A 21,836-nucleotide genomic window follows, 5' to 3' on the forward strand; every position below is an offset into this window, starting at 1 on the left:
CTACTACTGTATCTTTCTACCTTTCAGAATTAATGTCACTAATAGAATTCAAACTATTGTGAATATGCACCTCTATCAGCAAATACAGTAATAACCTGGAAACACCATGTTCAAACAGACCACCCCAACATCCTAAGGATGAGGAGCTGATGTGGGGTTACTTGTTAATTTTTAATTTTTTTTACATGTAGAAAGAGCTGAAAAGGCATTAGTGGCTCCCTTATGTGCCTGGCTAGATTGTTGTAAGGAGACAGTAGATTAACCAATAATCAATTTGAAAATGTTTATACTTTCCTCCTCTGCAAATATATCACAATCACCTCTTGTGAACAAAATATACTATGCAATGCAAGTATGAAGAAAACATAGAATTTAAAATTTGTATGCCATAGGGCAGTGGTTCTCAACCTTGCTAATGCTTCAACCTTTTAAGATAGTTTCTCATGTTGTGGTAACCTCCCCAACTACAAAATTATTTTTGTTACTACTTCATAACTGTAATTTTGCTACTGTTATGAATCATAATGAAAATATCTGTGTTTTCTGGTGGTCTTAGATGACCCCGTGAAAAAGACATTATACTCCCGGAGGGTCGAGACCCACAGTTTGAGAACTGCTGTTGGAGGGACTAGGGAGACAGTAAAGCACCGGTAAAATGCTTGCTACATGAGCATGAGGACATGAATTTGATCCCCAAAACGTGTGTAAAGAACCTGGGTGTGGTACTGTGTGAGCTTGTAATCCTAATACTACAGAGTCAGAGACAGGCGTGTCCCTGGGAGGGATAGCTTATGTGGTGAGTTCCAGGAAACTGAGACACCCTGTTTCAAAGAACAAGGTGGAATGGCACCTGAGCTTGTCCTCTGACCTACACACATAAACGAACATGCACACACACACAGCTTTATGCTGTATGATAAAGGAATAACCGGATTTGAACTTAGAAAGTTTCTAGGTGAAATATAAAAAGAGCTGAGGCTTTTCTGTGAGTTGCCTATTTTATGTTTCTTTCCATTGATTGCCACTGGATTGCAACTTCTCTGGCAGCAGAGAAACCATATCTCTCTTGGTTTCTTCTGTGTCCCCAATACGCAGTGTTACTGGAGTGACAACACCTCTTTTAGAGAAGAGTTGAAGCAGGGAGTTGAGAGAGTCGAGCCTGAACTGTTCTCTGCTTACTGATCTTGCCCTCGTAAATCTTCATGTTTCCCTTTTATAAAGTGAGGAGAATGGGTCCTTTCTCATGTGGCTTTCATGAGACTGTTGTGGTTCAAGTAAGGCACATACACAATTCATGTACCGGTGGCATAGTTTGGCTATTTTATAGTGTTTAGACACGTTTACTGTTTCAAAATCTAATAATAACCCCATTTAAGTCTAGGTGTTTTTATATAGTTGTGTATGCTGTCAAATACAGAAGGAGGCCAATATATATAAATGGCATAATTATAATATTTAAAGTATGCAATGCATTTACATTCCTAAGGGATGGAAAAATATTTTAAAATGTTAACAGTAGAGTTAAGGTCTAATTAGAACTGTCTGAATTTCAACTATCCTTAGAAAGCTGTGTTCCTCTCCCTGAGCCAACAGGCTGAAGGCTTTTTTTTTTTAATTTTATTTATTACAATTATTCACTGTTTTTTGAATTGACATTGATCTCGATTTTATTGATTATTTTAGAATTATTTTATTCTTTTTTTAAAATTTATTTTTTAAAATAAATTGCAGTTTATTTACTTTGTATCCCAGCTGTAGCCCCCTTCCTCATCCCCTCCCAATCCCATGCTCCCTCCCTCATCTCCTCCCATGCCCCTTCTCAAGTCCACTGGTAGGGGAGGTCCTCCTCCCCTCCGTCCCTAGACTATCAGGTCTCATCAGGACTGGCTGCATTGTCTTCCTCTGTGGTCTGGTAAGGCTTTTCCCACCTCAGGGGGAGGTGATCAAAGAGCCAGCCACTGAGTTCATGTCAGAGACAGTCCCTGTTTCCATTACTAGGGAACCTACTTGGACACTGAGCTGCCATGGGCTACATCTGTGCAGGGGTTCTAGGTTATAGCCATGAATGGTCCTTGGTTGGAGTATCAGTCTCAGAAAAGACCCCTGTGCCCAGATTTTTTGGTTCTGTTGCTCTCCTTGTGGAGCTCCTGTCCCCTCCAGGTCTTTATTCCCTGCACTCTGCCCAAAGTTTGGCTATGAGTTTCAGCATCTTCTTTGATACCCTACTGGGTAGAGTCTTTCAGAGTCCCTCTGTTGTAGCCTCCTGTCCTGTTCCCTGTTTTCTCCTTCTTCTGATGTCCATCCTGTTTGCCTTTCTGAGTGAGGATTGATCATCTTACCCGGGGTCCTCCTTCTTGCTTAGCTTCTTTAGGTGTACAGATTTTAGTATGCTTATCCTATATTATATGTCTAATATCCGCTTATAAGTGAGTATATGCCATGTGTGTCTGAAGTTTTTAATAATTTCTTTCTCTTCTTTCCTTTGCAAAGCTCATGTACTTGGGCTCGGGCTTGTGCTGTGTCGGAGCCCTGGGCGGCCTTTCCACTCAGGGAACAGCAAGACTTGGCAATGCCCTGGGTATGATCGGGGTTGCAGGGGGCCTGGCGGCCACACTCGGAGGCCTGAAACCAGATCCACAGTTGTTGGCTCAGATGTCTGGAGCCATGGCTATGGGTGGCACCATTGGTAAGCACTTGTGGGCTTCTGTCTTCATACACACTCATGTCCTTCATATGCCTGAAGCACGTTAGGCTTAGAGACTTAAGATTAGCGAGTGCTTAAACACGGGATTTATTTTAAGGGGTGCATTGTTAGGAAGAGTCCTCCTTGGGTAAATACTACATAGCTTATTCTCACTCAAATACCAACATTTTAAAACGTGGGAAAGTGTGTCAACAGAGTTAAGAGTGGAATTTAAAAAAAACATCCCATATGGCATGAAGTTCTCTTTCCCTCTCACTGACTGCATCCAGCTTTATTTATTATAGGATAAGGGGTTGGGATACTTAACACGTAGGCTCATTTTCTGTCCTGCTGATTATAAACAGCAGTAGCCGACTCTGTTCTTAAGTGTTAAACATTCTAATAATTGTGACTGAGTAGAAAAAAACCCACTCTTAATTTTCTCTAGTGTTATGCTAGAGCTCTTGTCATTTTTTCAGAATTTTGTGAGCTGGTTTTAAAATAGAACCATTACTAAAAATTAAATAAGCCAGGTGGTGGTGATGCACACCTTTAATCCCAGCACTCCGGAGGCAGAGGCAGGTCAGCCTGGTCTACAGAGTGAGTTCCGGGACAGCCAGGGCTACACAGAGAAACCCTGTCTAAACCAACCAACCAAACAGAACAATAACAATAAAAACTTACATTATACCAGAAGCAAAGGTAATACTAATAACTTATTCCCCTTTATAACTAACTTCCTAGACTTTTTATTTATTATTTATACAGTGTTCTGCCTGCATGTGTGCTTATACATGATGTTAAACAAGGGTTAAAATCCCCATGCCTTCTCCTTAGTACATCTGTGAAAATTCTTGAGAATTAGAGAATTTATTGCTCAGAATTTTTCTTTGGTTTTGGCTTTAGTTCTGCTTATCTGAAAAACTAAGGTTAATTTTGTTTTCTTCAAAATTCCATCTGTTAATTATATACATAGGTGTAAACACTGGCTTTAGAGAAGAGAACCTGGAATATTCACTCAGTGGGGAGACGCTAAGGAGGCTAACAGGAGCTCTTAGTAGCCTTCCGAAGCTTTTGTCTCGGAGTGTATTTGGAGTTTGTGCATTGATGCCATACACTGCTTTTTTATGTTGCTTAGATGAGGTGAGAAATTGAGCTATTTTGACACCATACTGTTTATAGCCAGTATTTTTCCTTCCATATTGTCCTTGTAGGAATATTTAGTCCATACTGGGAACCAGGCAATGCTCATTTGTGTCAGTGATGCAAAACCTGTTTTCATGGTTGTTTCCAGAAGCCTGTCCAGCCTAATTTCTCTTTGCCCTTTGTTTTCCACCAGGATTGGCGATTGCGAAGCGCATCCAGATCTCTGACTTACCTCAGTTGGTTGCTGCTTTCCACAGTCTAGTGGGTTTGGCGGCAGTGCTTACGTGCATGGCTGAGTACATTGTAGAATATCCGCATTTCGCAATGGATGCAACGTCAAATTTCACCAAGATCGTGGCCTACCTTGGCACGTACATTGGTGGAGTCACCTTTAGTGGCTCTCTTGTTGCCTATGGAAAATTACAGGGTAAGTGATCTGATATAACATAGGGGTAAATATCCATTAGTTAGGGTATCTATAGGTCTGTCTCATTTTGATAAAACCACTTCAGAGTAGAGACTGCCAGAAAAAGGGATTTGTATAGCACCCAGACACATAGGAGATGTTCGACTCAAAAAGAGAATTCATTTTAATTCTTATAGGTTCTGAGCTTTGTGATGATTTCTTCTACAGTCAGGTAATAATAGAAACAGTACACAGAAATCTGTGGACATTGATGGTTCGATAAGATGTATAAACAAAATTACAGTTCCATGGCCTTTGTTTAGAGATGTCTATATATTGTCTGCAGAAATGACCTTGTGTTTCCTAAAATAGAAACATGCTTACTGGATGAGTTAATAGAAATTCTAAAAACCAGCATGTGTTTTAGCACTCTGCCATGGCAAACATTACTTCTGCAATGTGGAATCATGAAAATGGAAGCTGAGGGAAATATCTAGAGAGCCTTTGTGTCATGTGTTCACAAAAAAGTCCCTAGAGAAACGTGTTTGTAAAAATATGGTTTTGCCTCTGAATAATAAGGTTATTAAATGGGGGAAGCTTCCATGAAATTTAAAAAACAAATTCACAAATCAACTTTAAGTCTAAAACATTCTTGTCTCAGGCCTTTTCTTTAGAAATAGCTAAAAGGGTTCTTCTCCCTCGGGCTTGGCTGATAACATCGGAAATGCTAATGTTTCAGAACTCCACATTGAAGTTGTAAATAAACAAAACCACACTTCAGGGCTTCTGTGTTGGTCATACAGGGGGAAAAATCAGCTTTTAAGATGCTGTGACTGAGTATATGTCAAAGTAGGGAACAGAGCAGTTAAATGGAATATTTTCCTGTCTTTGCTAATGTGTGTTATATGTGAAACGTAGCATGTCTTTATGTTCCATATCTGGTGCTAGAAAATGATATCTGAAGTCCTATGCTATTATTCTGCTATTACATTTTGGTAATTTAGGGTTAAGTGATGTATGGGGTTTCCCACGGCATACTCTAGGTTCTGAGAACCATCTGCTTTGGCCCAGGTATTCTGAAATCAGCACCTCTGCTGCTGCCTGGAAGGCATGCACTCAATGCAGGCTTGCTGGCTGCCAGTGCGGCTGGGATAATCCCATTTCTGGCCGACCCCAGCTTTACCACTGGCATTACCTGTCTGGGATCAGTGTCTGCACTCTCTACTCTCATGGTAAGTAGCTGGAGATGGAAAGCACATTCTTAGAGAAGAGCTGGGAGATTACTGTTACACTATAATCTGATCGTGTTTCAGTCTCTTCAAGACCCACAGGAATAACAGTGTCTAAGGCTTTGTCACATGCTCACCATTTTAGAATATAGAAAGCTTAAACAGTATGAGAAGATCATCATGTTCTCTCTTTTTTACTCTTCCAGTGTGCTGGTGAGCAGGAATTTTAAAAGCCAAAGGTTTTAACTCTGTTCATGTAGGTACCTACTATATAACAAGTTCTCCAAATAACACTTTGAGCTTATATAATACGTCTAAGGTGGTCACAACTCATGAGTTGCTCTCGCATTCCTTGAGAGATGTGGTTAGAATCCACATAACTCGTTTCATAATTATGTAATAAAACCTGTGTACTCACTGAGAGAATTCATCCTTTCATGGTGGGTTTTCTTTCCTCTCTTGTCTGATTCTTGCATATCCTATATTGATATGGACAGATTCTATGTCTGTGTTTTGGTTTGGGGTTTTATTAGTAGAGGATGCTATTACCTGGAATTCTGTTGTTCACTTTTGCTTCATATGCCTCTAGCCTGGTGTATACTTTGTAGTCAGCCTTTATATCTTAAGGTGAGAAAAAAGGTATTTATGGCACGTAGCTAGCTGTCTAGTGATTTCTTATCAAATGCTGACTCTTTGGTTCAGAAACACAAGATCTGTAGTATACAAATGGAACATCTTCGTGAGTTATCATAAAGTTAGGTCATGCTTCACTACAGATGCTTTAGAACACTGAACAGTGACTTGAACTTTTGTCTTTATGTGCTTTATAATCCAGTTTTCTTCTGTCTTATCTGGTGATGATTCTTTTGTTTTATTTTAAATTAAAGAAAATAATTTTTGTATTTTTAACCTAACCAAGCAGAAGTTTTAAAAAGTCCCTATAATCTTTAAAATGTAAAAATGTAAAGAATTGTTATTTTTGAGAAATGATGAGTATATTTAAAATGAACTTATAGCCAGTATGAAAATATCCCCATAACACAAAAGATATTTTTAATTTCTTTTGGTTTATATACTCACAGAGAAACAAAGTGCAAAAAATGGAGGGGTCTATAGAATGAATAGAAAAATATGCCCCCATCCTTTTTATTTTCTTGTATTTAATAACTTTAATAATCAAGGACATTATTAGTGATTTTTTAGACACACTGGATTCTGTTGTATTCATCTAGAATGATAACCATTTATAATTTAATTTTTTAAAGATTTCATAATTTAATTTAATTTTTCATATTATTTTTGTTTTGGGGCAGCCGACTTGGTTAGACTGGAGTTTCAAATTCTGCTCCTGTGGTACAGCAACTGAAACCTGTTATTATTTCATCCCTCACAGAATTGCTTGGCACCTGACCCACAGTTTATGTATCAGCTAGAGATTTTGGGTAGTGTTTAGATATAGCATATAGAGCTCTTTCAAATAATTGTAGCCTGCTCCTCTGTAGGATTTTCTTTTTCATTTTCCAGCTGTCTTTGTCATCCAAACCATGCCCTCTGGATCGTCAAACAAGTTCAGACTGTGGACTGGTAGCTTAGTTTATCTCCTCCACTTGATAGCAGAAGGGCCTGAATTCAGTCTCCAGCCACCAGTTGCTGGGACGCTCACTTGGCGTCATTGTATCTTCCCAGGCAGAGTCTTCCGGTTTCTGCCACTTTTTATCACTTTTATTGAATGTTGGGGGTGGTGGTGGTGACTAAATGTTTATAGTTGCTCTGTCTATGAGAGAGTTGGTCGTAGTGGAGAGAGTTGGTCATCACCAAAAGTAGAATTTCTATGGCAATATATTACTTAGAGAGTTGGATTGATGAAGAACCAAGATGTTGAATGTTGGAGGTTTGATTGTATACGCTCACTTGCGGTTCTCTGGTTTCCTCATTAGGGTGTGACTTTGACAGCCGCCATTGGGGGTGCTGACATGCCTGTTGTCATCACTGTGCTCAACAGCTACTCGGGCTGGGCTCTGTGTGCCGAGGGCTTCCTGCTCAACAACAGCCTGCTGACCATTGTGGGTGCGCTCATTGGCTCCTCCGGTGCTATCTTGTCGTACATCATGTGTGTGGTAAGAAATGCATGTGTGAACGAGAAAGAGATGGGGCTCCTGGGAACATGGGTGTGCTTGTCATCTCTTCTATTTGTAGTGAAAATAAATCTATCGTTTTTAATTATTTTCAGCAGAATATGGGGAGTATTGGAGCAAATTCCTAAGGCCGTTTAAATGATACTACAAAGAATGAGGGAAGCTTAAAATGTAAAACTCTTCTAATGCCTCTCTCCATCTGGAGAGCAACACACACTGTTTAGGTTATTTTTACCATTCTTTCTGTTTGCATAGCGCTGTGTGTTTACTTGTCTGACCTTACTCTAATTTTTCAGTGCAGAATCCTTTTTTCTTTCTGTAGCTTGAGATAGGCTTCTGTTGCATAGCCTGTGCTGGCCTTGAACTTGGTGTTGGAACCGCGGACTTTCCTGCCTCAGTCCACCAAGTGCTGGGATTACAGGAGTGAGGGATAATACGTTGTGCCTAGCTTTCACTTAAGTTTTAAAATATTACACACGATAGTCTTGTCTTTTAATCAGGAAAGACTCTGCCTTTAAAATCTTATTATGGGGGTGGGTATACAAAGTCATTTAATATTCCCTAGTATCTCACAGTTATTTGATTTCTTTTATTTATCTTTGTGTATGGTACATCTTTGACATTTTTCATGTGTTTTATTTTATTGTTTGTACCTTTACCTATCTATGTACTGTGTTTTGATCAAATCCACCCCCCATGGGTATGGTGACACATGCCTTTGATCCAACTACTTGGGAGGAGTCAGAGACCAAGGCATGTGTCTCTATGTTGGTTTGAGGCCAGCACGGTTGGGTTACACAGTGAGACCTTGTTCCCAGCAGAATCACAAAATCCGCCTTGCTTCTCCTCCTACACACTAACCACTCTTCCTTCCCATGTGTTGTTTTTTTTTCCTTTTGCCACTAAGTCCACTTACTGTGCACGGCTGTAGGACAATCTGCCAGACCCTGGGTGGCCTCTGGGACTGCATGTTCTTCTCCTAGTCCTCCAGAGGCCATCTTTTCCAGTAGTCCCTCAGCTAGCGGTGGAATATCGTGACCCCCAACCTGCACACTTTCCCCTTTCTGTCTCTAAGATACGGTTCTCAAGAGAGAATGCACTCACTGTGGGAGGCTTTCTGTACTTACTGTGTGTCTCCAGGCAGCTTGTTCTACCAGCGCGCCCCCGGGTATCTATGAGAATGCCCATCATGAAGATTTATGGTCAATATGATTATTTTTTTTATTTTAATGAAGAAACCAGAACAGAAAAGTAGCAACACAAACATCTCCCAGCTTCCTTTTTGTACCTATTTCTTTTCTTGATAGCAAAAGTATTTTGCAAATCACTATAAATCTGACTGAAAACTTTGCTTAAATTCTAGTTATTATTCTCTTCAGAATAGTTTTGGATTATAGTTGAAGCTCACTTGCATTTCTTTATAACAAACAAGTTACAAAAAAAAAAAAAAAAAAAAAAGAAAAGAAAACCCAAACCTGTGTCTGTATCTTTACCAAGACTATGTAAGATATAACTCCAAATGTTTGAATTAAAAAATGGTCACTTAAAAAACTTACTCCAAGGCTTACAAAGCCATCCTGGGTTTACAGATAACCTTAATGGGTTATAGCTTAATAGTAGGTTTAGGACAATTATACACTCCTGTGCTTATAGGATTTTTTTTTTTTTTTTCCTTAGAGAAAGGGTTTCTCTGTGTTGCCTTCGCTGTCCTGGAACTCACTTGTAGACCAAGCTGGTCTAGAACTCAGAGGTCCACCTGCCTCTGCGTCTAGAGTGCTGGTATTAAAGGCATATGCCATCACCACATGGCTGCAGTTTTTTTTATTAATTATTATTATTTATTACAGTTATTCACTTTGTATCCCAGCTGTAGCCCCTCCCTCATCTCTTCCCAACTCCACCTTCCCTCCCTCTTTTCTCCCAATGCTTTCCCCTAGTCGTCTGATAGGAGAGGTCCTCCTTCCCTTCCATCTGACCCTGGCCTATCAGGTGTCATCAGGACTGGCTGCATTGTCTTCCTCTGTGGCCTGGTAAGGCTGCTCCCCCATCAGGGGGAGGTGAACAAAGAGCTGGCCACCAAGTTCATGTCAGAGACAGCCCCTGTTCCCCTTACTAGGGAACCCACTTGGACACTGAACTGCCATGGGCTACATCTGTGCAGGGGTTTTAGGTCCTCCCCATGTGTGGTTCTTGGTTGGGGTATCAGGCTCTGTAGGGCCCCCAGGGCCCAGTTTTTTTTTTGGCTGTGTAGGGCCCCCAGGGCCCAGTTTTTTTTTTGGCTGTGTTGTTCTCCTTTTGGAGTTCCTCTACCCTCCAGGTCTTTCTATCTCCCCCTTCTTTCGTAAGATTCCCTGCACTCTGCCCAAAGGTTGGCTATGAGTCTCAGCCTCTGCTTTGATACCTCAACCAGTAGAGTCTTTCAGAGGCCGTCTGTGGTAGGCTCCTGTCCTGTTCCCTGTCTTCTCCTGCTTCTCATGTCCATCATGTTTGCCCTTCTGAATGAGGATTGAACATCTTTCCTGTAGTTTTTTAAAATTACAATTATTTTTATGTGTATGGATGTTTGTCTGCATGTATGTCTGTGCACCACTTGCTTGCCTGGTGCCTGCAGAGACCAGGAGAAGGCTGGAATTGTAGTGACAGATGGTTATGAGCCACCATGAAGGTGCTGAGACTCAAATCTGGGTCCTCTGGAAGAGCAACCAGTACTCTTACCTGCCGAGCCATCTCTCCGGCCACCTAGGTTGTTTTTTTTTTTAATGTAATATTTTTAAGAACATTATGCATGAACATTGTATTTATGTCACTCTCACCCTTCCTCCCCCACACCAACATCTCCCATTTCCCCCAAATTTAAGACCTTTTCTTCTGTAATGTATGTACTTAAATGTACAGACAACATATGAAGTTCATTCAATGTTGCTTGTATAGATGTCTGTCCAGCGCTAACCAGATCTCCCTTTCTCAGTAGCCGTTGGCTTCCTTTATCTAGGGTGGCACCTTCCACACTGGCACTCAGCTGGTGTTGTCCTTATGCTGGTCTTGTTCAGGAAGTCATATTGGTGAGATTTCACGGTGCTTCTCCTTGTCATGTCCAGGGGACACTGTGTAGCAGCAGGCACCATCTCCCGGGTCTTACAATGTGTCTGTCCCCCACCCCAACCCTCTCCTTCCTGTTCTCCCTGAGTCTTGGGTGTAGGGCTTACATTGCAAATGTTTTATTTGGTATAGGACACCAAATAGTCACTTAATCTATGTATTTTGACTAGTCCTGAATCTCTGTAATAGTCTCCTGTTGCACAAAAAGCTTTTTTGATGGGATAAGAGTTCCACCTAAGCTGGCTTCTTTGGTTACCGCAGGTTACAGAAAATCTTCATCTTTGCATCTCAGCATTTAACTTGCTGTGATTGAGAGATACCATGTCAGTTAAAATGCTAAAGTTATCTTTTCATAATAAATGTTTTGTTGTGTTTGCTCCTCTTGTAAAACACAGGGCTTGACAGCCCAAGTTTAAAACAACCCGGATTATTATGTTACCTAAGTAGTTGGAAAAACTTGGAATTTGTAAATTTTATATACTGTTTAAACACCTCAAGGCTCTGGGGTGTTTAAATTACAAATACCTTCAAAGAAAAGTTATATTTAGGTTTTTACAAATACTGCTTTCTTGAAAAATAAACCTTTAAAGAATTTTATTGTTGCTTTTGGAGAATATGAATGACCAGGAGGGGGCAGCAGATTTTCATGATTATTTAAAGGTGCTATGGCAGAAAAATGAGCTTTATAATCAAATTGTAAGATTTGAGTTATTTTATATTATTATTATTACTATTGTTTCTCTTTATTTTAGACAGAATCTCACTGTGTATCCCTGGCTGGCCTCCAACTATGGATCCACTTGCTTCAGCCTCCTAAATGCTGAATTACAGGCATGCACCACCACACCTGGCAAAATATTTGAATTGTATCTATGCTAGTGTCATATCGATGCAAGGAGACATGTGGAAGGGATTGTATGTAGTTCTTGAGACATCATCGTGAGCACTTTTCCCATTTTTACCTTGTTTCTTTAGTGGCTTTCTTTAGATTCTTAATTATTATTTTTTGACTTAGCAGCTTATGCTTCAAGTTTCTAACCTGTTTCTTGCTTCTTGCCTTTTTCTTCCTATTCGGTTTCCATGTTATTGTAGCGACAGCAGCACAGTAGCTCCTACGATATTTTTTAATTTTTTACAACAGTGACTAGAATGATTTACCCTGTAAGAGGTGCCTGTTGGTCATATTTTCTTCTGTGTTCTCTTGTGAAATGATCTTATCTTTCTCCCTTTGTTCTGTCCTTTCACATGTCAGGGTGTTTTTCTGCTCTTTGTCTCTTTTCTATTTTCTACTGCCCCAAGCATTCCATTCCCATCAATGTTTTATAGTTTTTTGAGTTCTTATACTAATATATCCTTATAGTTGTCTGGAACTATAAATAGATTAGATTAGATTAGTACCCCATAATAGTGTGTTTTTATTCATCTGGATTTAAGGATAGTGAGAGCCTTAATTGAAAAGACTACTCCAAGGCGAGATGTGGTAGTGGATGACTTTGATCTCAGCACCTGAGAGGTAGAGACAGAGGCAGGCAGATGGCTGAGTTTGAGGCCAAGCTGGTCTGTATAGTGAGTACTAAGCAGCCAATTCTATACAGTAAAAACAAACAACAACAACGTCAAAGCCAGCAAAGAGAACACCACGGGCCAGTCATTGCGGCACACACCTGAAATCGCGACATCTGGGAACCTGAAGTATGAAGAGCATTATCTGAGGGTGGCTGGGATTACATGTAGTCTTTAGGGCCAGCTCATACCTGTGAAGATTCTCTTTCAGAAAGAAAGCTCAGTTACAAAAGTACAAGTGTTTAATGTAGGGAATTTGGATGAAGAGAAAAGCATGAGGGAAAATAAAATGACATAATTTCCAATCATTTAATAATTAACACTTAATATCTGAATTTTGGATTTTTGCATCGTGTTCATCCACTTTGTAATGGATTATGTTATTTTAATACTTAATTTTCTAACTACTATATTTTGAACATCAACACATTGGCATAACACATAGCTACATCATATTTTTAAATTCATAATATGATGTTTTAAGCTTTGCCCTGGTTGCACTGTTCTCCTGTAAGTTGTTTTTTTTTTTTTTTTTTTTTTTTTTACCAGTACAAGGCAACAGTCTGAGGGTGTGGGCCCTTTATGTTGGCTTTTGGTGCTGCTGAGATTATCTCAGAGAACCCTCACAGACCAAACTCTTATTGACAGTGCATCTTCCATCATTCCCTGCATTACCACATGCAATTACAAAACAGTGAGAATCCAATAAAAACATACCAGCATATTTTTAGGCATTTAAAGTAGATCCTTTGATTCACCCTAAATTTCTCTTATAGTTGACATTTTACCCCACCTTCATTGATTTGTGGCATGTACTGGTTTATTAGAAGAAACTTTTTTTTTTTTAATTAATTTGTGCTCAAGGTAGTTTAGAATAAAAAAGTGGCTGCTCAAAGTTATTTTAATGCTGCAAGTCTTATGCTGAGTAATATATAAACATCGACTTAATGTTTGTCATTAATCCCTGTAGTGGTTTTGGAGGTGGGAAATAGTCTCATTTTGTAGAAGATGTGTTTTAAGATATGCACCTTTGTTGTCTATGAAGCCTGACTTAGCACTTGGCATAGTCAAATGAACACGCTTCTTGGTCAATGAACCTTGCCTGTTCATTAATGGACATCAAAGGACTGTTTTGTTGGCTTGTTATTTTGGAGTCCTGTATGGATGGGTTAAAGCAGCAGATGCAATTAGAGTCCATATGGTACCAGTGCCATTGGTCTTCTTTGGTGTTTACTGGAGCAAACATGTCAGTCCAAACCAAAGCAGAGTGGTTTCATTATGTGGGAAGAAATGGAATGCTCCCCAAGGGACTAACCAACAATCTCCAAAGTCAAAGTTTTGTTTGACAATGACTTCCTTTGGGAACCCTCTGAGTCCTGTGCTGGGGTTACACAACAGGCCATATAATAACAACTGAAAATGTTGACATTGTCCAAACAGCAAACGCATAGCCATAATTTTCTTTATGCCAGGCTACAATAGTCAACCTCTTTGTGCTTCTGTAATCTCTCTGCTTGTACCATTAGCTGGGAGAGGGAGCTCTTACCAAACTGAGAAGGCATTTTTTCAGCAAAGAAAACCCTCTCCTCTTTGTTTGCAAATGGAATTAGAGCAGGATGAAGTAAGTCAAAAGCCAGGCCAAATAGAATTTTATTTTATCTTTTTTTGTGATTGATTAATTGACAGAGCATTGAGACAAGAGACAGCACTAAATAGTATATATACTATTGCTTCAGTTTTGGGTATTTTATGACCTTACTTTTGTCTTCAGACTAATGTCTTTTAGTGTAGCTGGAATTATGGGAGTTAATGATCTCTTTAATGTAGTACATAACTTTCATTTTAGGGCTTATTGGCTCAAAAGAAGCAGGCTTGGACAGTGTGTCAATTATTTTTTTTTTGGTCTTGGAATCTGGGAACCCCTTATTCTGTGGATAAGTGGTCACAAGATGGTCTCATGAATCACATAAGGAAGCAAATAAAATAAAAAGGAGGCACAAAGCTGTAAACCCTAAACATTTGTTGTGAACACAATGTTGCAATAGAAAATTAAGAGATGAAAAGTAATATAATTTTTAAGAGACCACATTGAATTAGCATAATGGTGATATAATTTTGCTTATGTGTTTAAGAAATAGACCTTGATTGTTAAGTCACTATTTTTTCTCTCTAAGTTCCATCCCAAGTGAGTATACTCTAATTAAATGTCCTCAGATTTTTTTTCCTCCTCTCCTGTTCAGTTTTATAGGACAAACAGTGAATTTTCTTAAGCCAAGTTAGAATGATAATGCTTCTGTCCTCTGCCTCATATGCTTCTGTTGTAAAGGGACGTGAGCTCTTTGTCCATCAGAGAAAAGTTCTCTGTAGCAGGACTGTCCAAATAGTTGTGTGTGTGTGTGTGTGTGTGTGTGTGTGAGAGAGAGAGAGAGAGAGAGAGAGAGAGAGAAAGAAAGAGAGAGAGAGGTGTATGCATGTATGATTTATACGCATCTGTGTGTAGGGAGAGCAGGAGCCTATATGTATGGAGGGTAGAAAGGGCAACAAGCGGCTTTATTTCTCATTTTCTACCTTGATCCTCTGAGGAAGGGATGTATGGACTCTGTTCTCAGTGCTGAGTTTGCAGAGTGTGAAACCAGGCCTAGGTCTGGTGGTGGGTGGGTGGAGGGGCTCCTAGGCACTAAACTGTCCTCATGCTTGCTCAGCAAACACTCCCACCCACAGAACCATCTCTCCAGCCCTCAAAAATAGGCTTTTAAAATTAATTTAAAAGATTTATTTATTTATTTTTTAAATGTAGGAGTGTTCTGTCTATCTGTATACCTGAATGCCATAAGAAAGCATCAGATCCCTTTATAGATGGCCGTGAGCCACCATGTGGTTGTTAGGAATTGAACTCAGGACCTCTGGAAGAGCAGCCAGTGCTCTTAACTGCTGAGCCATCTCACCAGCCTTAAAATTAATATTTAATGGCAAGAGTTTAGTGGACCATATTTTTTGAGAGTTAAATTCCAGCATCTTGTAAAAAAACTAGAAAAGATTTATAGACATTAAAAACTGAATGTTTGGGGAGTCCCAGTTATGACTGTTTCAGTTTTTATCAGGAGTTTATAAACTTCCTGCCAGGCTGGGATTAGGATGTTAATTCAAAGCATCAAAATTTCTCTTATCCCCTTATCCATCATCTTTGAAATTTATGTTATTTATTAAAGTGTGGCTGTTTCCCACATTCCTTTTCCCCTCTTTCCTATTGCTAGATCTCCCCAGCTGTGTAAATGTCACAACAAGGTTGCCACTGGCCTAATTACTGTTGTATGGATGACCTTGTTAATTCTGATGTGGCATTATTGAAGATCTCTGAATTAAAAAAAATGTTTTAAATAAACTATTGCATTTAAACAAGATAATATCAAGATAATAGATTGATAATTGTAAGCTTTTAAGTGATATAATGGATTGCAACCATTAAAAAGTTTTAAATAGTTTTTGAGTGTTTTTCTTCCCATGAAGTACTCATCATGTAAAATGCTTCGATTCATGAATAGTATGTGCATTGAGTAGTTTTATTTCAACTTTATACAAGCAATTGTCATTTTGAAAGAGGGACCCTCAACTGAGAAAATGCCCCCACCAGACTGGTCTATGGCAAGCCTGTGGTGCATTTCTCTTGATTAATTTTTGATGTGGGAGGGTCCAGCTCTCTTTGGGAGGTACTATCCTTAGGCTTATAGTCCTGGGAGCTATAAAAAAGCAGACTGTGCAAGCTATGAGGAGCAAGCCAGTAAGCAACACTCTTCCATGGCCTCTGCATCAGCTTCCGCCTTGAACTCCCTCAGTTATGGACTGTGATGTGGAAGTGTAAGCAAAATAAACCCTTTCCTCTGCAAGTTGTTTCTGGTCATGGTATTTTATCACAGCAATAAAAATCCTAATTAAAACAGTAAGTAATTTGAATTTTTAAACACTCTCCAAAGCTGATGGGAATATAACCTTGTACAACTACTTTGGAAATCACATCTGGTGCTTTCTCAGAAAATTAGGAATAGTGCTACCTCAAGATGCAGCTACACCATTCCTAGGCATATATCTAAAAGATGCCCCACCATTGAATAAGGACATTTGCTCAACTATGTTCATAGCAGCTTTATTTTTAATAGTCAGAATCTGGTAACAACCCAGATGTCCCTCAACAGAGGAATGGTACAGAAAATGTGGTACATTTATACAATGAAATACTACTCAACAATCAAAACCAAAGAAATCATGAAATTTGCAGGCAAATGGTGGGAACTAGAAAAGATCATCCTGAGTGAGGTAACCCAGAAGCAGAAAGACACATATGGTATATACTCACTTATAAGTGGATATTAGCCACTTATAATATAATAATTATATATGTAGTATATAATTATATATATATAATATGATAATTATAATATAGGATAAACATACTAAAAGCTAGTCCTAAAAAAGCTAAACAACAAGGAGGACCCTAGGGAAGAGGCTTAATTCTTATTCAGAAGGGCAAACAGGATAGACATCGGTAGTAGGAGAAGACAAGGAACAGGAGAGGAGCCTACCACAGAGGACCTCTGAAAGACTCTACCCACCAGGGTATTGAAGGAGATACTGAGACTCACAGCCAAACTTTGGGCAGAGTGCAGGAAACCTTATGGAAGAAGAGGGAGATAGAAAGACCTGGATGGGACAGGAACTCCACAAGGAGACCAACAGAGACAAAATACCTGGATCCAGGGGGTCCTGCAGAGATTGATACTTCAACCAAGGACCATGCATGGAGAGGAACTAGACTCCTTGCTCAGAGGAAGCCCATAGGCTGCTCAGTTTCCAAGTTGGTACCCTAGTAAGGGAACAGGGACTGTCTCTGACATGAACTCGGTGGCTGGCTCTTTGTTCACCACCCCCTCTCCCAGGGAGTGCAGCCTTGCCAGGCCACAGAGGAAGATGTTGCAGCCAGCCCTGAAGAGACTTGATAGGCTAGGGTCAGGAGGACTAGGGGAGAAGAGGGAGGGTAGGTGGGACGGGGCGGAGACGAGGGAGGGGGCTGCAGCATCCCAAAGTGAATAAATAGAAAGAAATAAATAAAAAGAAAGAAAGAAAGAAAGAAAGTATTTTGTTTTTCAAAACATCTAGTTTCTCTCCCTTTACCATCTCCCCTGCAGCTATTCTTTACAAAAGTAGGCGCCTCACTGTCTTACAGTCTAGTTGGGGCATTTCTAAGGTTTATTCTTGGATGATATATAATCACATATAGTGAGTGAGAGTTGCCTTCTCTGAATTCTCTCTTGAGATTATCTTACTGGTGAAAAGGGTGGGCACCAGCCAAAAGAGTGCATCACCTTGCTCGTCCACCTCCTTGCAGGTGAAACATTTTAGAATCTTAAGGCTGAATCCTTCAGCTTCTATGATAATCAGGTTTAAGATTTCATGAAGCTATAATGGACTTGGAAAGTAAGAGTCGCACTGTTATTGTTTTTTTTTTTTTTTCTTGAATGCAAAGAGCTGTGGAGTTCTAAATGAAATGTGTAAATATCATTTGGATTCCTTTTGGTTGTCTTTTGACAGCTTAGATGCAGTGGCAGAAATCTACTGGAGAGATACATAAGGTCATTTCATGAATTTTTTTTCTTCTTGCAGATCTCTTGTTCTCTTTTACTCTGGTGAAGTCCATAATAATATGGAGAGAGAAGCTGGTTATTCAGTGTCTAGAGGATAATAGTACATCTAAAATTTCATTAATTTCTACATTTTACATATAATTTACATTAAAATATTTGTTTAAAATTTTTTTTTCTGAAAACATATTAGTGTGCAATTGACCTGATTGGAAAATTGGTACAGTTTTTAGATGTTTCTATTATTTAAATTTTGAAGTAAACTTAGAAGTCACCTCTGGCTAAAATTCTTTAACTAGTTAAATAAATTCCTTAAAAATGATGTGGTTCATGTATATGAAATTCATGCTACTTTCAAAGAATTTCATGAAGTGAGCTCTCATGGGGGACAATTTTTCTCTTCAGGCAATGAATCGCTCCCTGGCTAATGTGATTCTTGGAGGCTATGGTACAACTTCAACAGCTGGTGGAAAGCCCATGGAAATTTCTGGCACACATACAGAAATCAACCTTGACAATGCAGTTGAGATGATACGGGAAGCTAATAGCATTGTTATTACTCCAGGTAAAAAGTATAAATAAAGGTAACATCTAAAAAACCCCAGAACAACCTATAATTGCTGTTATAATTGATTACATTGAATACATTGAAATACATTGAATAATAGGAAAAAGGTAAATTGACACCTCCTCGTTAAACCTTTTTGTTAGTTCTTTGAGAATGTCATCAGCTTTTGATCATATTCACCTCCAGCCGTTCCTCCATTCATCTCCCTTTTCTACTTTCCCACCTTTGTGGGTTTTCTTTTTTTCTGCTTAACTCATCAAGACCAATTTGTGCCCCCTAAATATTGGTGGACGTATGGTTTTCCACCGGAGTATTTTCCAGGAGTGGGACTTTGTGTTCGACTCCCACCTCCATGTTAGGATTTGCCTGGGCTTTTGACAGCCACTGTGAATTTGTATGTGCAGCTGCAGCTGCCCTGCTGAGCCCAGAAGATAGAGCCCCCTTGTCGTCAAACACGCATTCTGACTCTTACTGACACGTTCTGCTCCTTCTACAATGATCCCTGAGCCTTGGGAGGAGGGGCTGCAGGAAACACGCCCCATTTAGCTGAGGACTGTGCAGTCTCTTATTCTCTACACCTTGAGCAGTTGTGAATCAGCGTGTTAATCACAGTGCAAGTTGAAGCTTCCCAGATAGGGCTGAGAGATGCATTGCTCTATGGGAACAAAAATAAGTCTTTAGGAGTCTTTAGCAGCCTAATAGCAGTAGGGTTTCCTGTAGGGCCTATGACCTGTCTAGTCATAAAAACCTCCTTATTTATGGAAACGTAATGGAAACAGTAGCAACTGAATGGTCACTGAGTGAGAACACTGAGAACCCTCCCTTTACTTAGTATTTTAGAATAACATAAATATTCTATCAATCAAGGTAGTGGCTCTAGCCATCTTTTCAAGCTTCTGTACACGTGTTAAGCTATTGTAAAGTGTTGGTTTTATTTTTGTTTGTTTTTTGTCAACGTTAGGGTATGTAAGATTAAATTAGGTATAGCATGTGGAAGTGTTTGACTCATTCCTTAGACTCAGTAAGTGTTAGTCTCCTTTCAAAAATCGGCTGTTTAAAAAGTTCTCTGTGGTTTTCTGTAATGGTCTCTGCTTCCTGCAAAACGAAGTTTCTGTGACGAGAGGTGAGGACTGTAGTGGGCATAAGGACAGATGCCTAGATTGTTGTCATGGGTTATGCTAGTTTAATAAGTGGTTTCTGATCAAGTTAGACAGCATGACTTAGGAGAAAGAGCTCATCTTGTACTCTTGGCTGAGAGATTGAGGCAATGGACTGAAATGAACTGGTCATAAGAGTCCCAGTATGTCACTCTTGTTGTTTGCCTCTGACAAACAAGTTAGTCTATGTGATATAGACTAACTCATTTAATATATCCTGGTCTCCATTTCTAATATATGTGACTTAGCTCAGTTTTTCATGATTGTCACAGAATGTCAGATTAGGATTTTAACTCTGTCATGCCATTATAGGAGTTTTCCATGAAGGAAGACAACTGACTTGATACGTGGGCAATTTACAGGTTGAGAACATACTATGATAGAAGTAACAAATTTAAGGCAAACTAGATATTTCAGTATGAACTTCAATATAGGATAGTGCTACTCTTTAAGACGTTTGAATGGTGGATTTTGGCTGTTTCAGGCTGAGACTACTGCTGCCAGTCAGTGTGAGGAAATACACTGTAATGTACGGGACACACCTGCATAGTGTGTGGAAACACAGTGTAATGTATAGGATACACCTGCACAGTGGATTTTCCTAGCCGAAGACAACTGCACATCTTATTGAGAAGCTATGCTACTGGGTGGTGATGGTTCATGCCTTTAATCCCAGCACGTGGGAGGCAGAAGCAGGTGGATCTTTGTGAGTTTGAGACCAGCCTAATATACAGAGCGAGTTCCAGGACCGTCAGGGCTACACAGACAAACCCTGTCTCAAAAGCAAAACAAAACAGGCACTGTGTATCTCAGTTTAGAAGTCAGATAGGGAGATAAATAATGGCACGTGTGTTATGACAGTGGTTAAGCTGAGGTGTTGTAGACATTTTTTTTTCTCCTCATGAGGAACCTAAGAAGGAACAAAGGGAAGTTAGGATCTGTTTTGAGCTTTAGAAGATGGATGGTGTTGTGGGTAGAAAAAGGCAGAGGTGATGCTAGCTAGAGCAAACAGTTGGCATTTGTAAAAAAGGGCTAGGAAAGAATGAACAGATGCGAGTTGCTGAGCAGCTACTATGGACATAGTCTTAGAGTGAAAGGAGAAGGAGATGGCTGACATTCTTGGTTACACTGATGCAAACCTCAAGTAGGAAAGACCATTCTTATTCATCTGAGCATGGGAGTAGAGTTGGATGAGAAAACTTTTCAGTTCTGTTTCTTTGAAGACATTAGGTTTGGACCACGGTCATGCTGCACTAGAGCTCAGACTGCAGGTCGAGCCAGCAGGACTCAGCACAGTTGCTGAAGTCCTGGGGTCAAGTTAACTAAGATTTGAGGAGAGGTGAGGAACACATTGAAAGCCTCCAAGAAAGATCTGGCTATTCAAGGAGGAGAACAGAAGGAGAAAAACTATTCAAGGTGGTAGAGGAAGAATAGTAACAAAGCCAGGAGTGATCCTACAGGGCTGACATTGTAGGAGTGATCGAAGACACTTATTCAGGATTTAAAAACAGAGGAGAGTGGGCATAGACTAGTGTGTGCATGGAGCAGAGCAAGGACATTTTGTAGCATGTGACTTATTGGGAGGTTGTGGGGGTCATTAGATTTTGAGTTTCAAATGTATATATATATATATATATATATATATTTTTTTTTTTTACATTTATATATATATATATATATAAAGTCTAGATTATAAATCTGCTCTCATTTAGTCTGGTTTATTGCCTGTGTTGGTACAGGAATACATTGGAATATGTTTTGATCAAGAGGGAGGTTATAACCTGTAAGATTTCAAAAGCACATTCTTTGGTTTTGAATGTTCCCTCCCAGGATACGGCCTGTGCGCAGCCAAAGCTCAGTACCCCATTGCTGACCTGGTGAAGATGCTTACTGAGCAAGGCAAAAATGTCAGGTGGGTGCGTTGTGTGTGTTTGGGTGGGAAGAGAAGGGATTAGAGTAGTCTACAGAAAGATAACTGCTCTTCCAAGTGACACTTAAGACAAGTGACCTTAGGAGGAGAGATGAAGCATCCAAAAGCTTCTAAAATTTTTTATTGCTTAGTTTTTGCTGTTCTGTGTAATAGACTCGTTTTAGAAAGAGAAACTCCATTGTTCCAAAATATAGATTATTTATGAATGGGAATTGCCAGAAATCATGTTTCTCACTGCTTCAATTCGGGGTAAGGTTATACCAGGCAGGTGAGTTGCACTAGCTTGT

The 21,836-nt window shown here is 39.6% G+C and overlaps 1 protein-coding gene across 5 annotated transcripts in view; it reads left to right on the forward strand.

Moving 5' to 3' along the window:
• Nnt (nicotinamide nucleotide transhydrogenase) overlaps positions 1–21,836 on the forward strand; it is an 89,515-nt gene that overhangs the window by 50,012 nt on the left and 17,667 nt on the right. For all 5 annotated transcript variants that reach the window (XM_055595766.1, XM_055595764.1, XM_055595765.1 and 2 more), the window contains exons 14-19: positions 2,491–2,686; positions 4,023–4,256; positions 5,307–5,467; positions 7,402–7,581; positions 18,300–18,459; positions 21,450–21,531. In XM_055595766.1, the coding sequence (XP_055451741.1) occupies positions 2,491–2,686; positions 4,023–4,256; positions 5,307–5,467; positions 7,402–7,581; positions 18,300–18,459; positions 21,450–21,531 (1,013 nt within the window). The remainder of the gene's footprint in view (positions 1–2,490; positions 2,687–4,022; positions 4,257–5,306; positions 5,468–7,401; positions 7,582–18,299; positions 18,460–21,449; positions 21,532–21,836) is intronic.

The sequence above is a fragment of the Psammomys obesus genome, unplaced genomic scaffold (assembly GCF_907164565.1).
Source record: "Psammomys obesus unplaced genomic scaffold, mPsaObe1.curated_primary_1811, whole genome shotgun sequence".
In the NCBI taxonomy this organism is placed as follows: domain Eukaryota; kingdom Metazoa; phylum Chordata; class Mammalia; order Rodentia; family Muridae; genus Psammomys; species Psammomys obesus.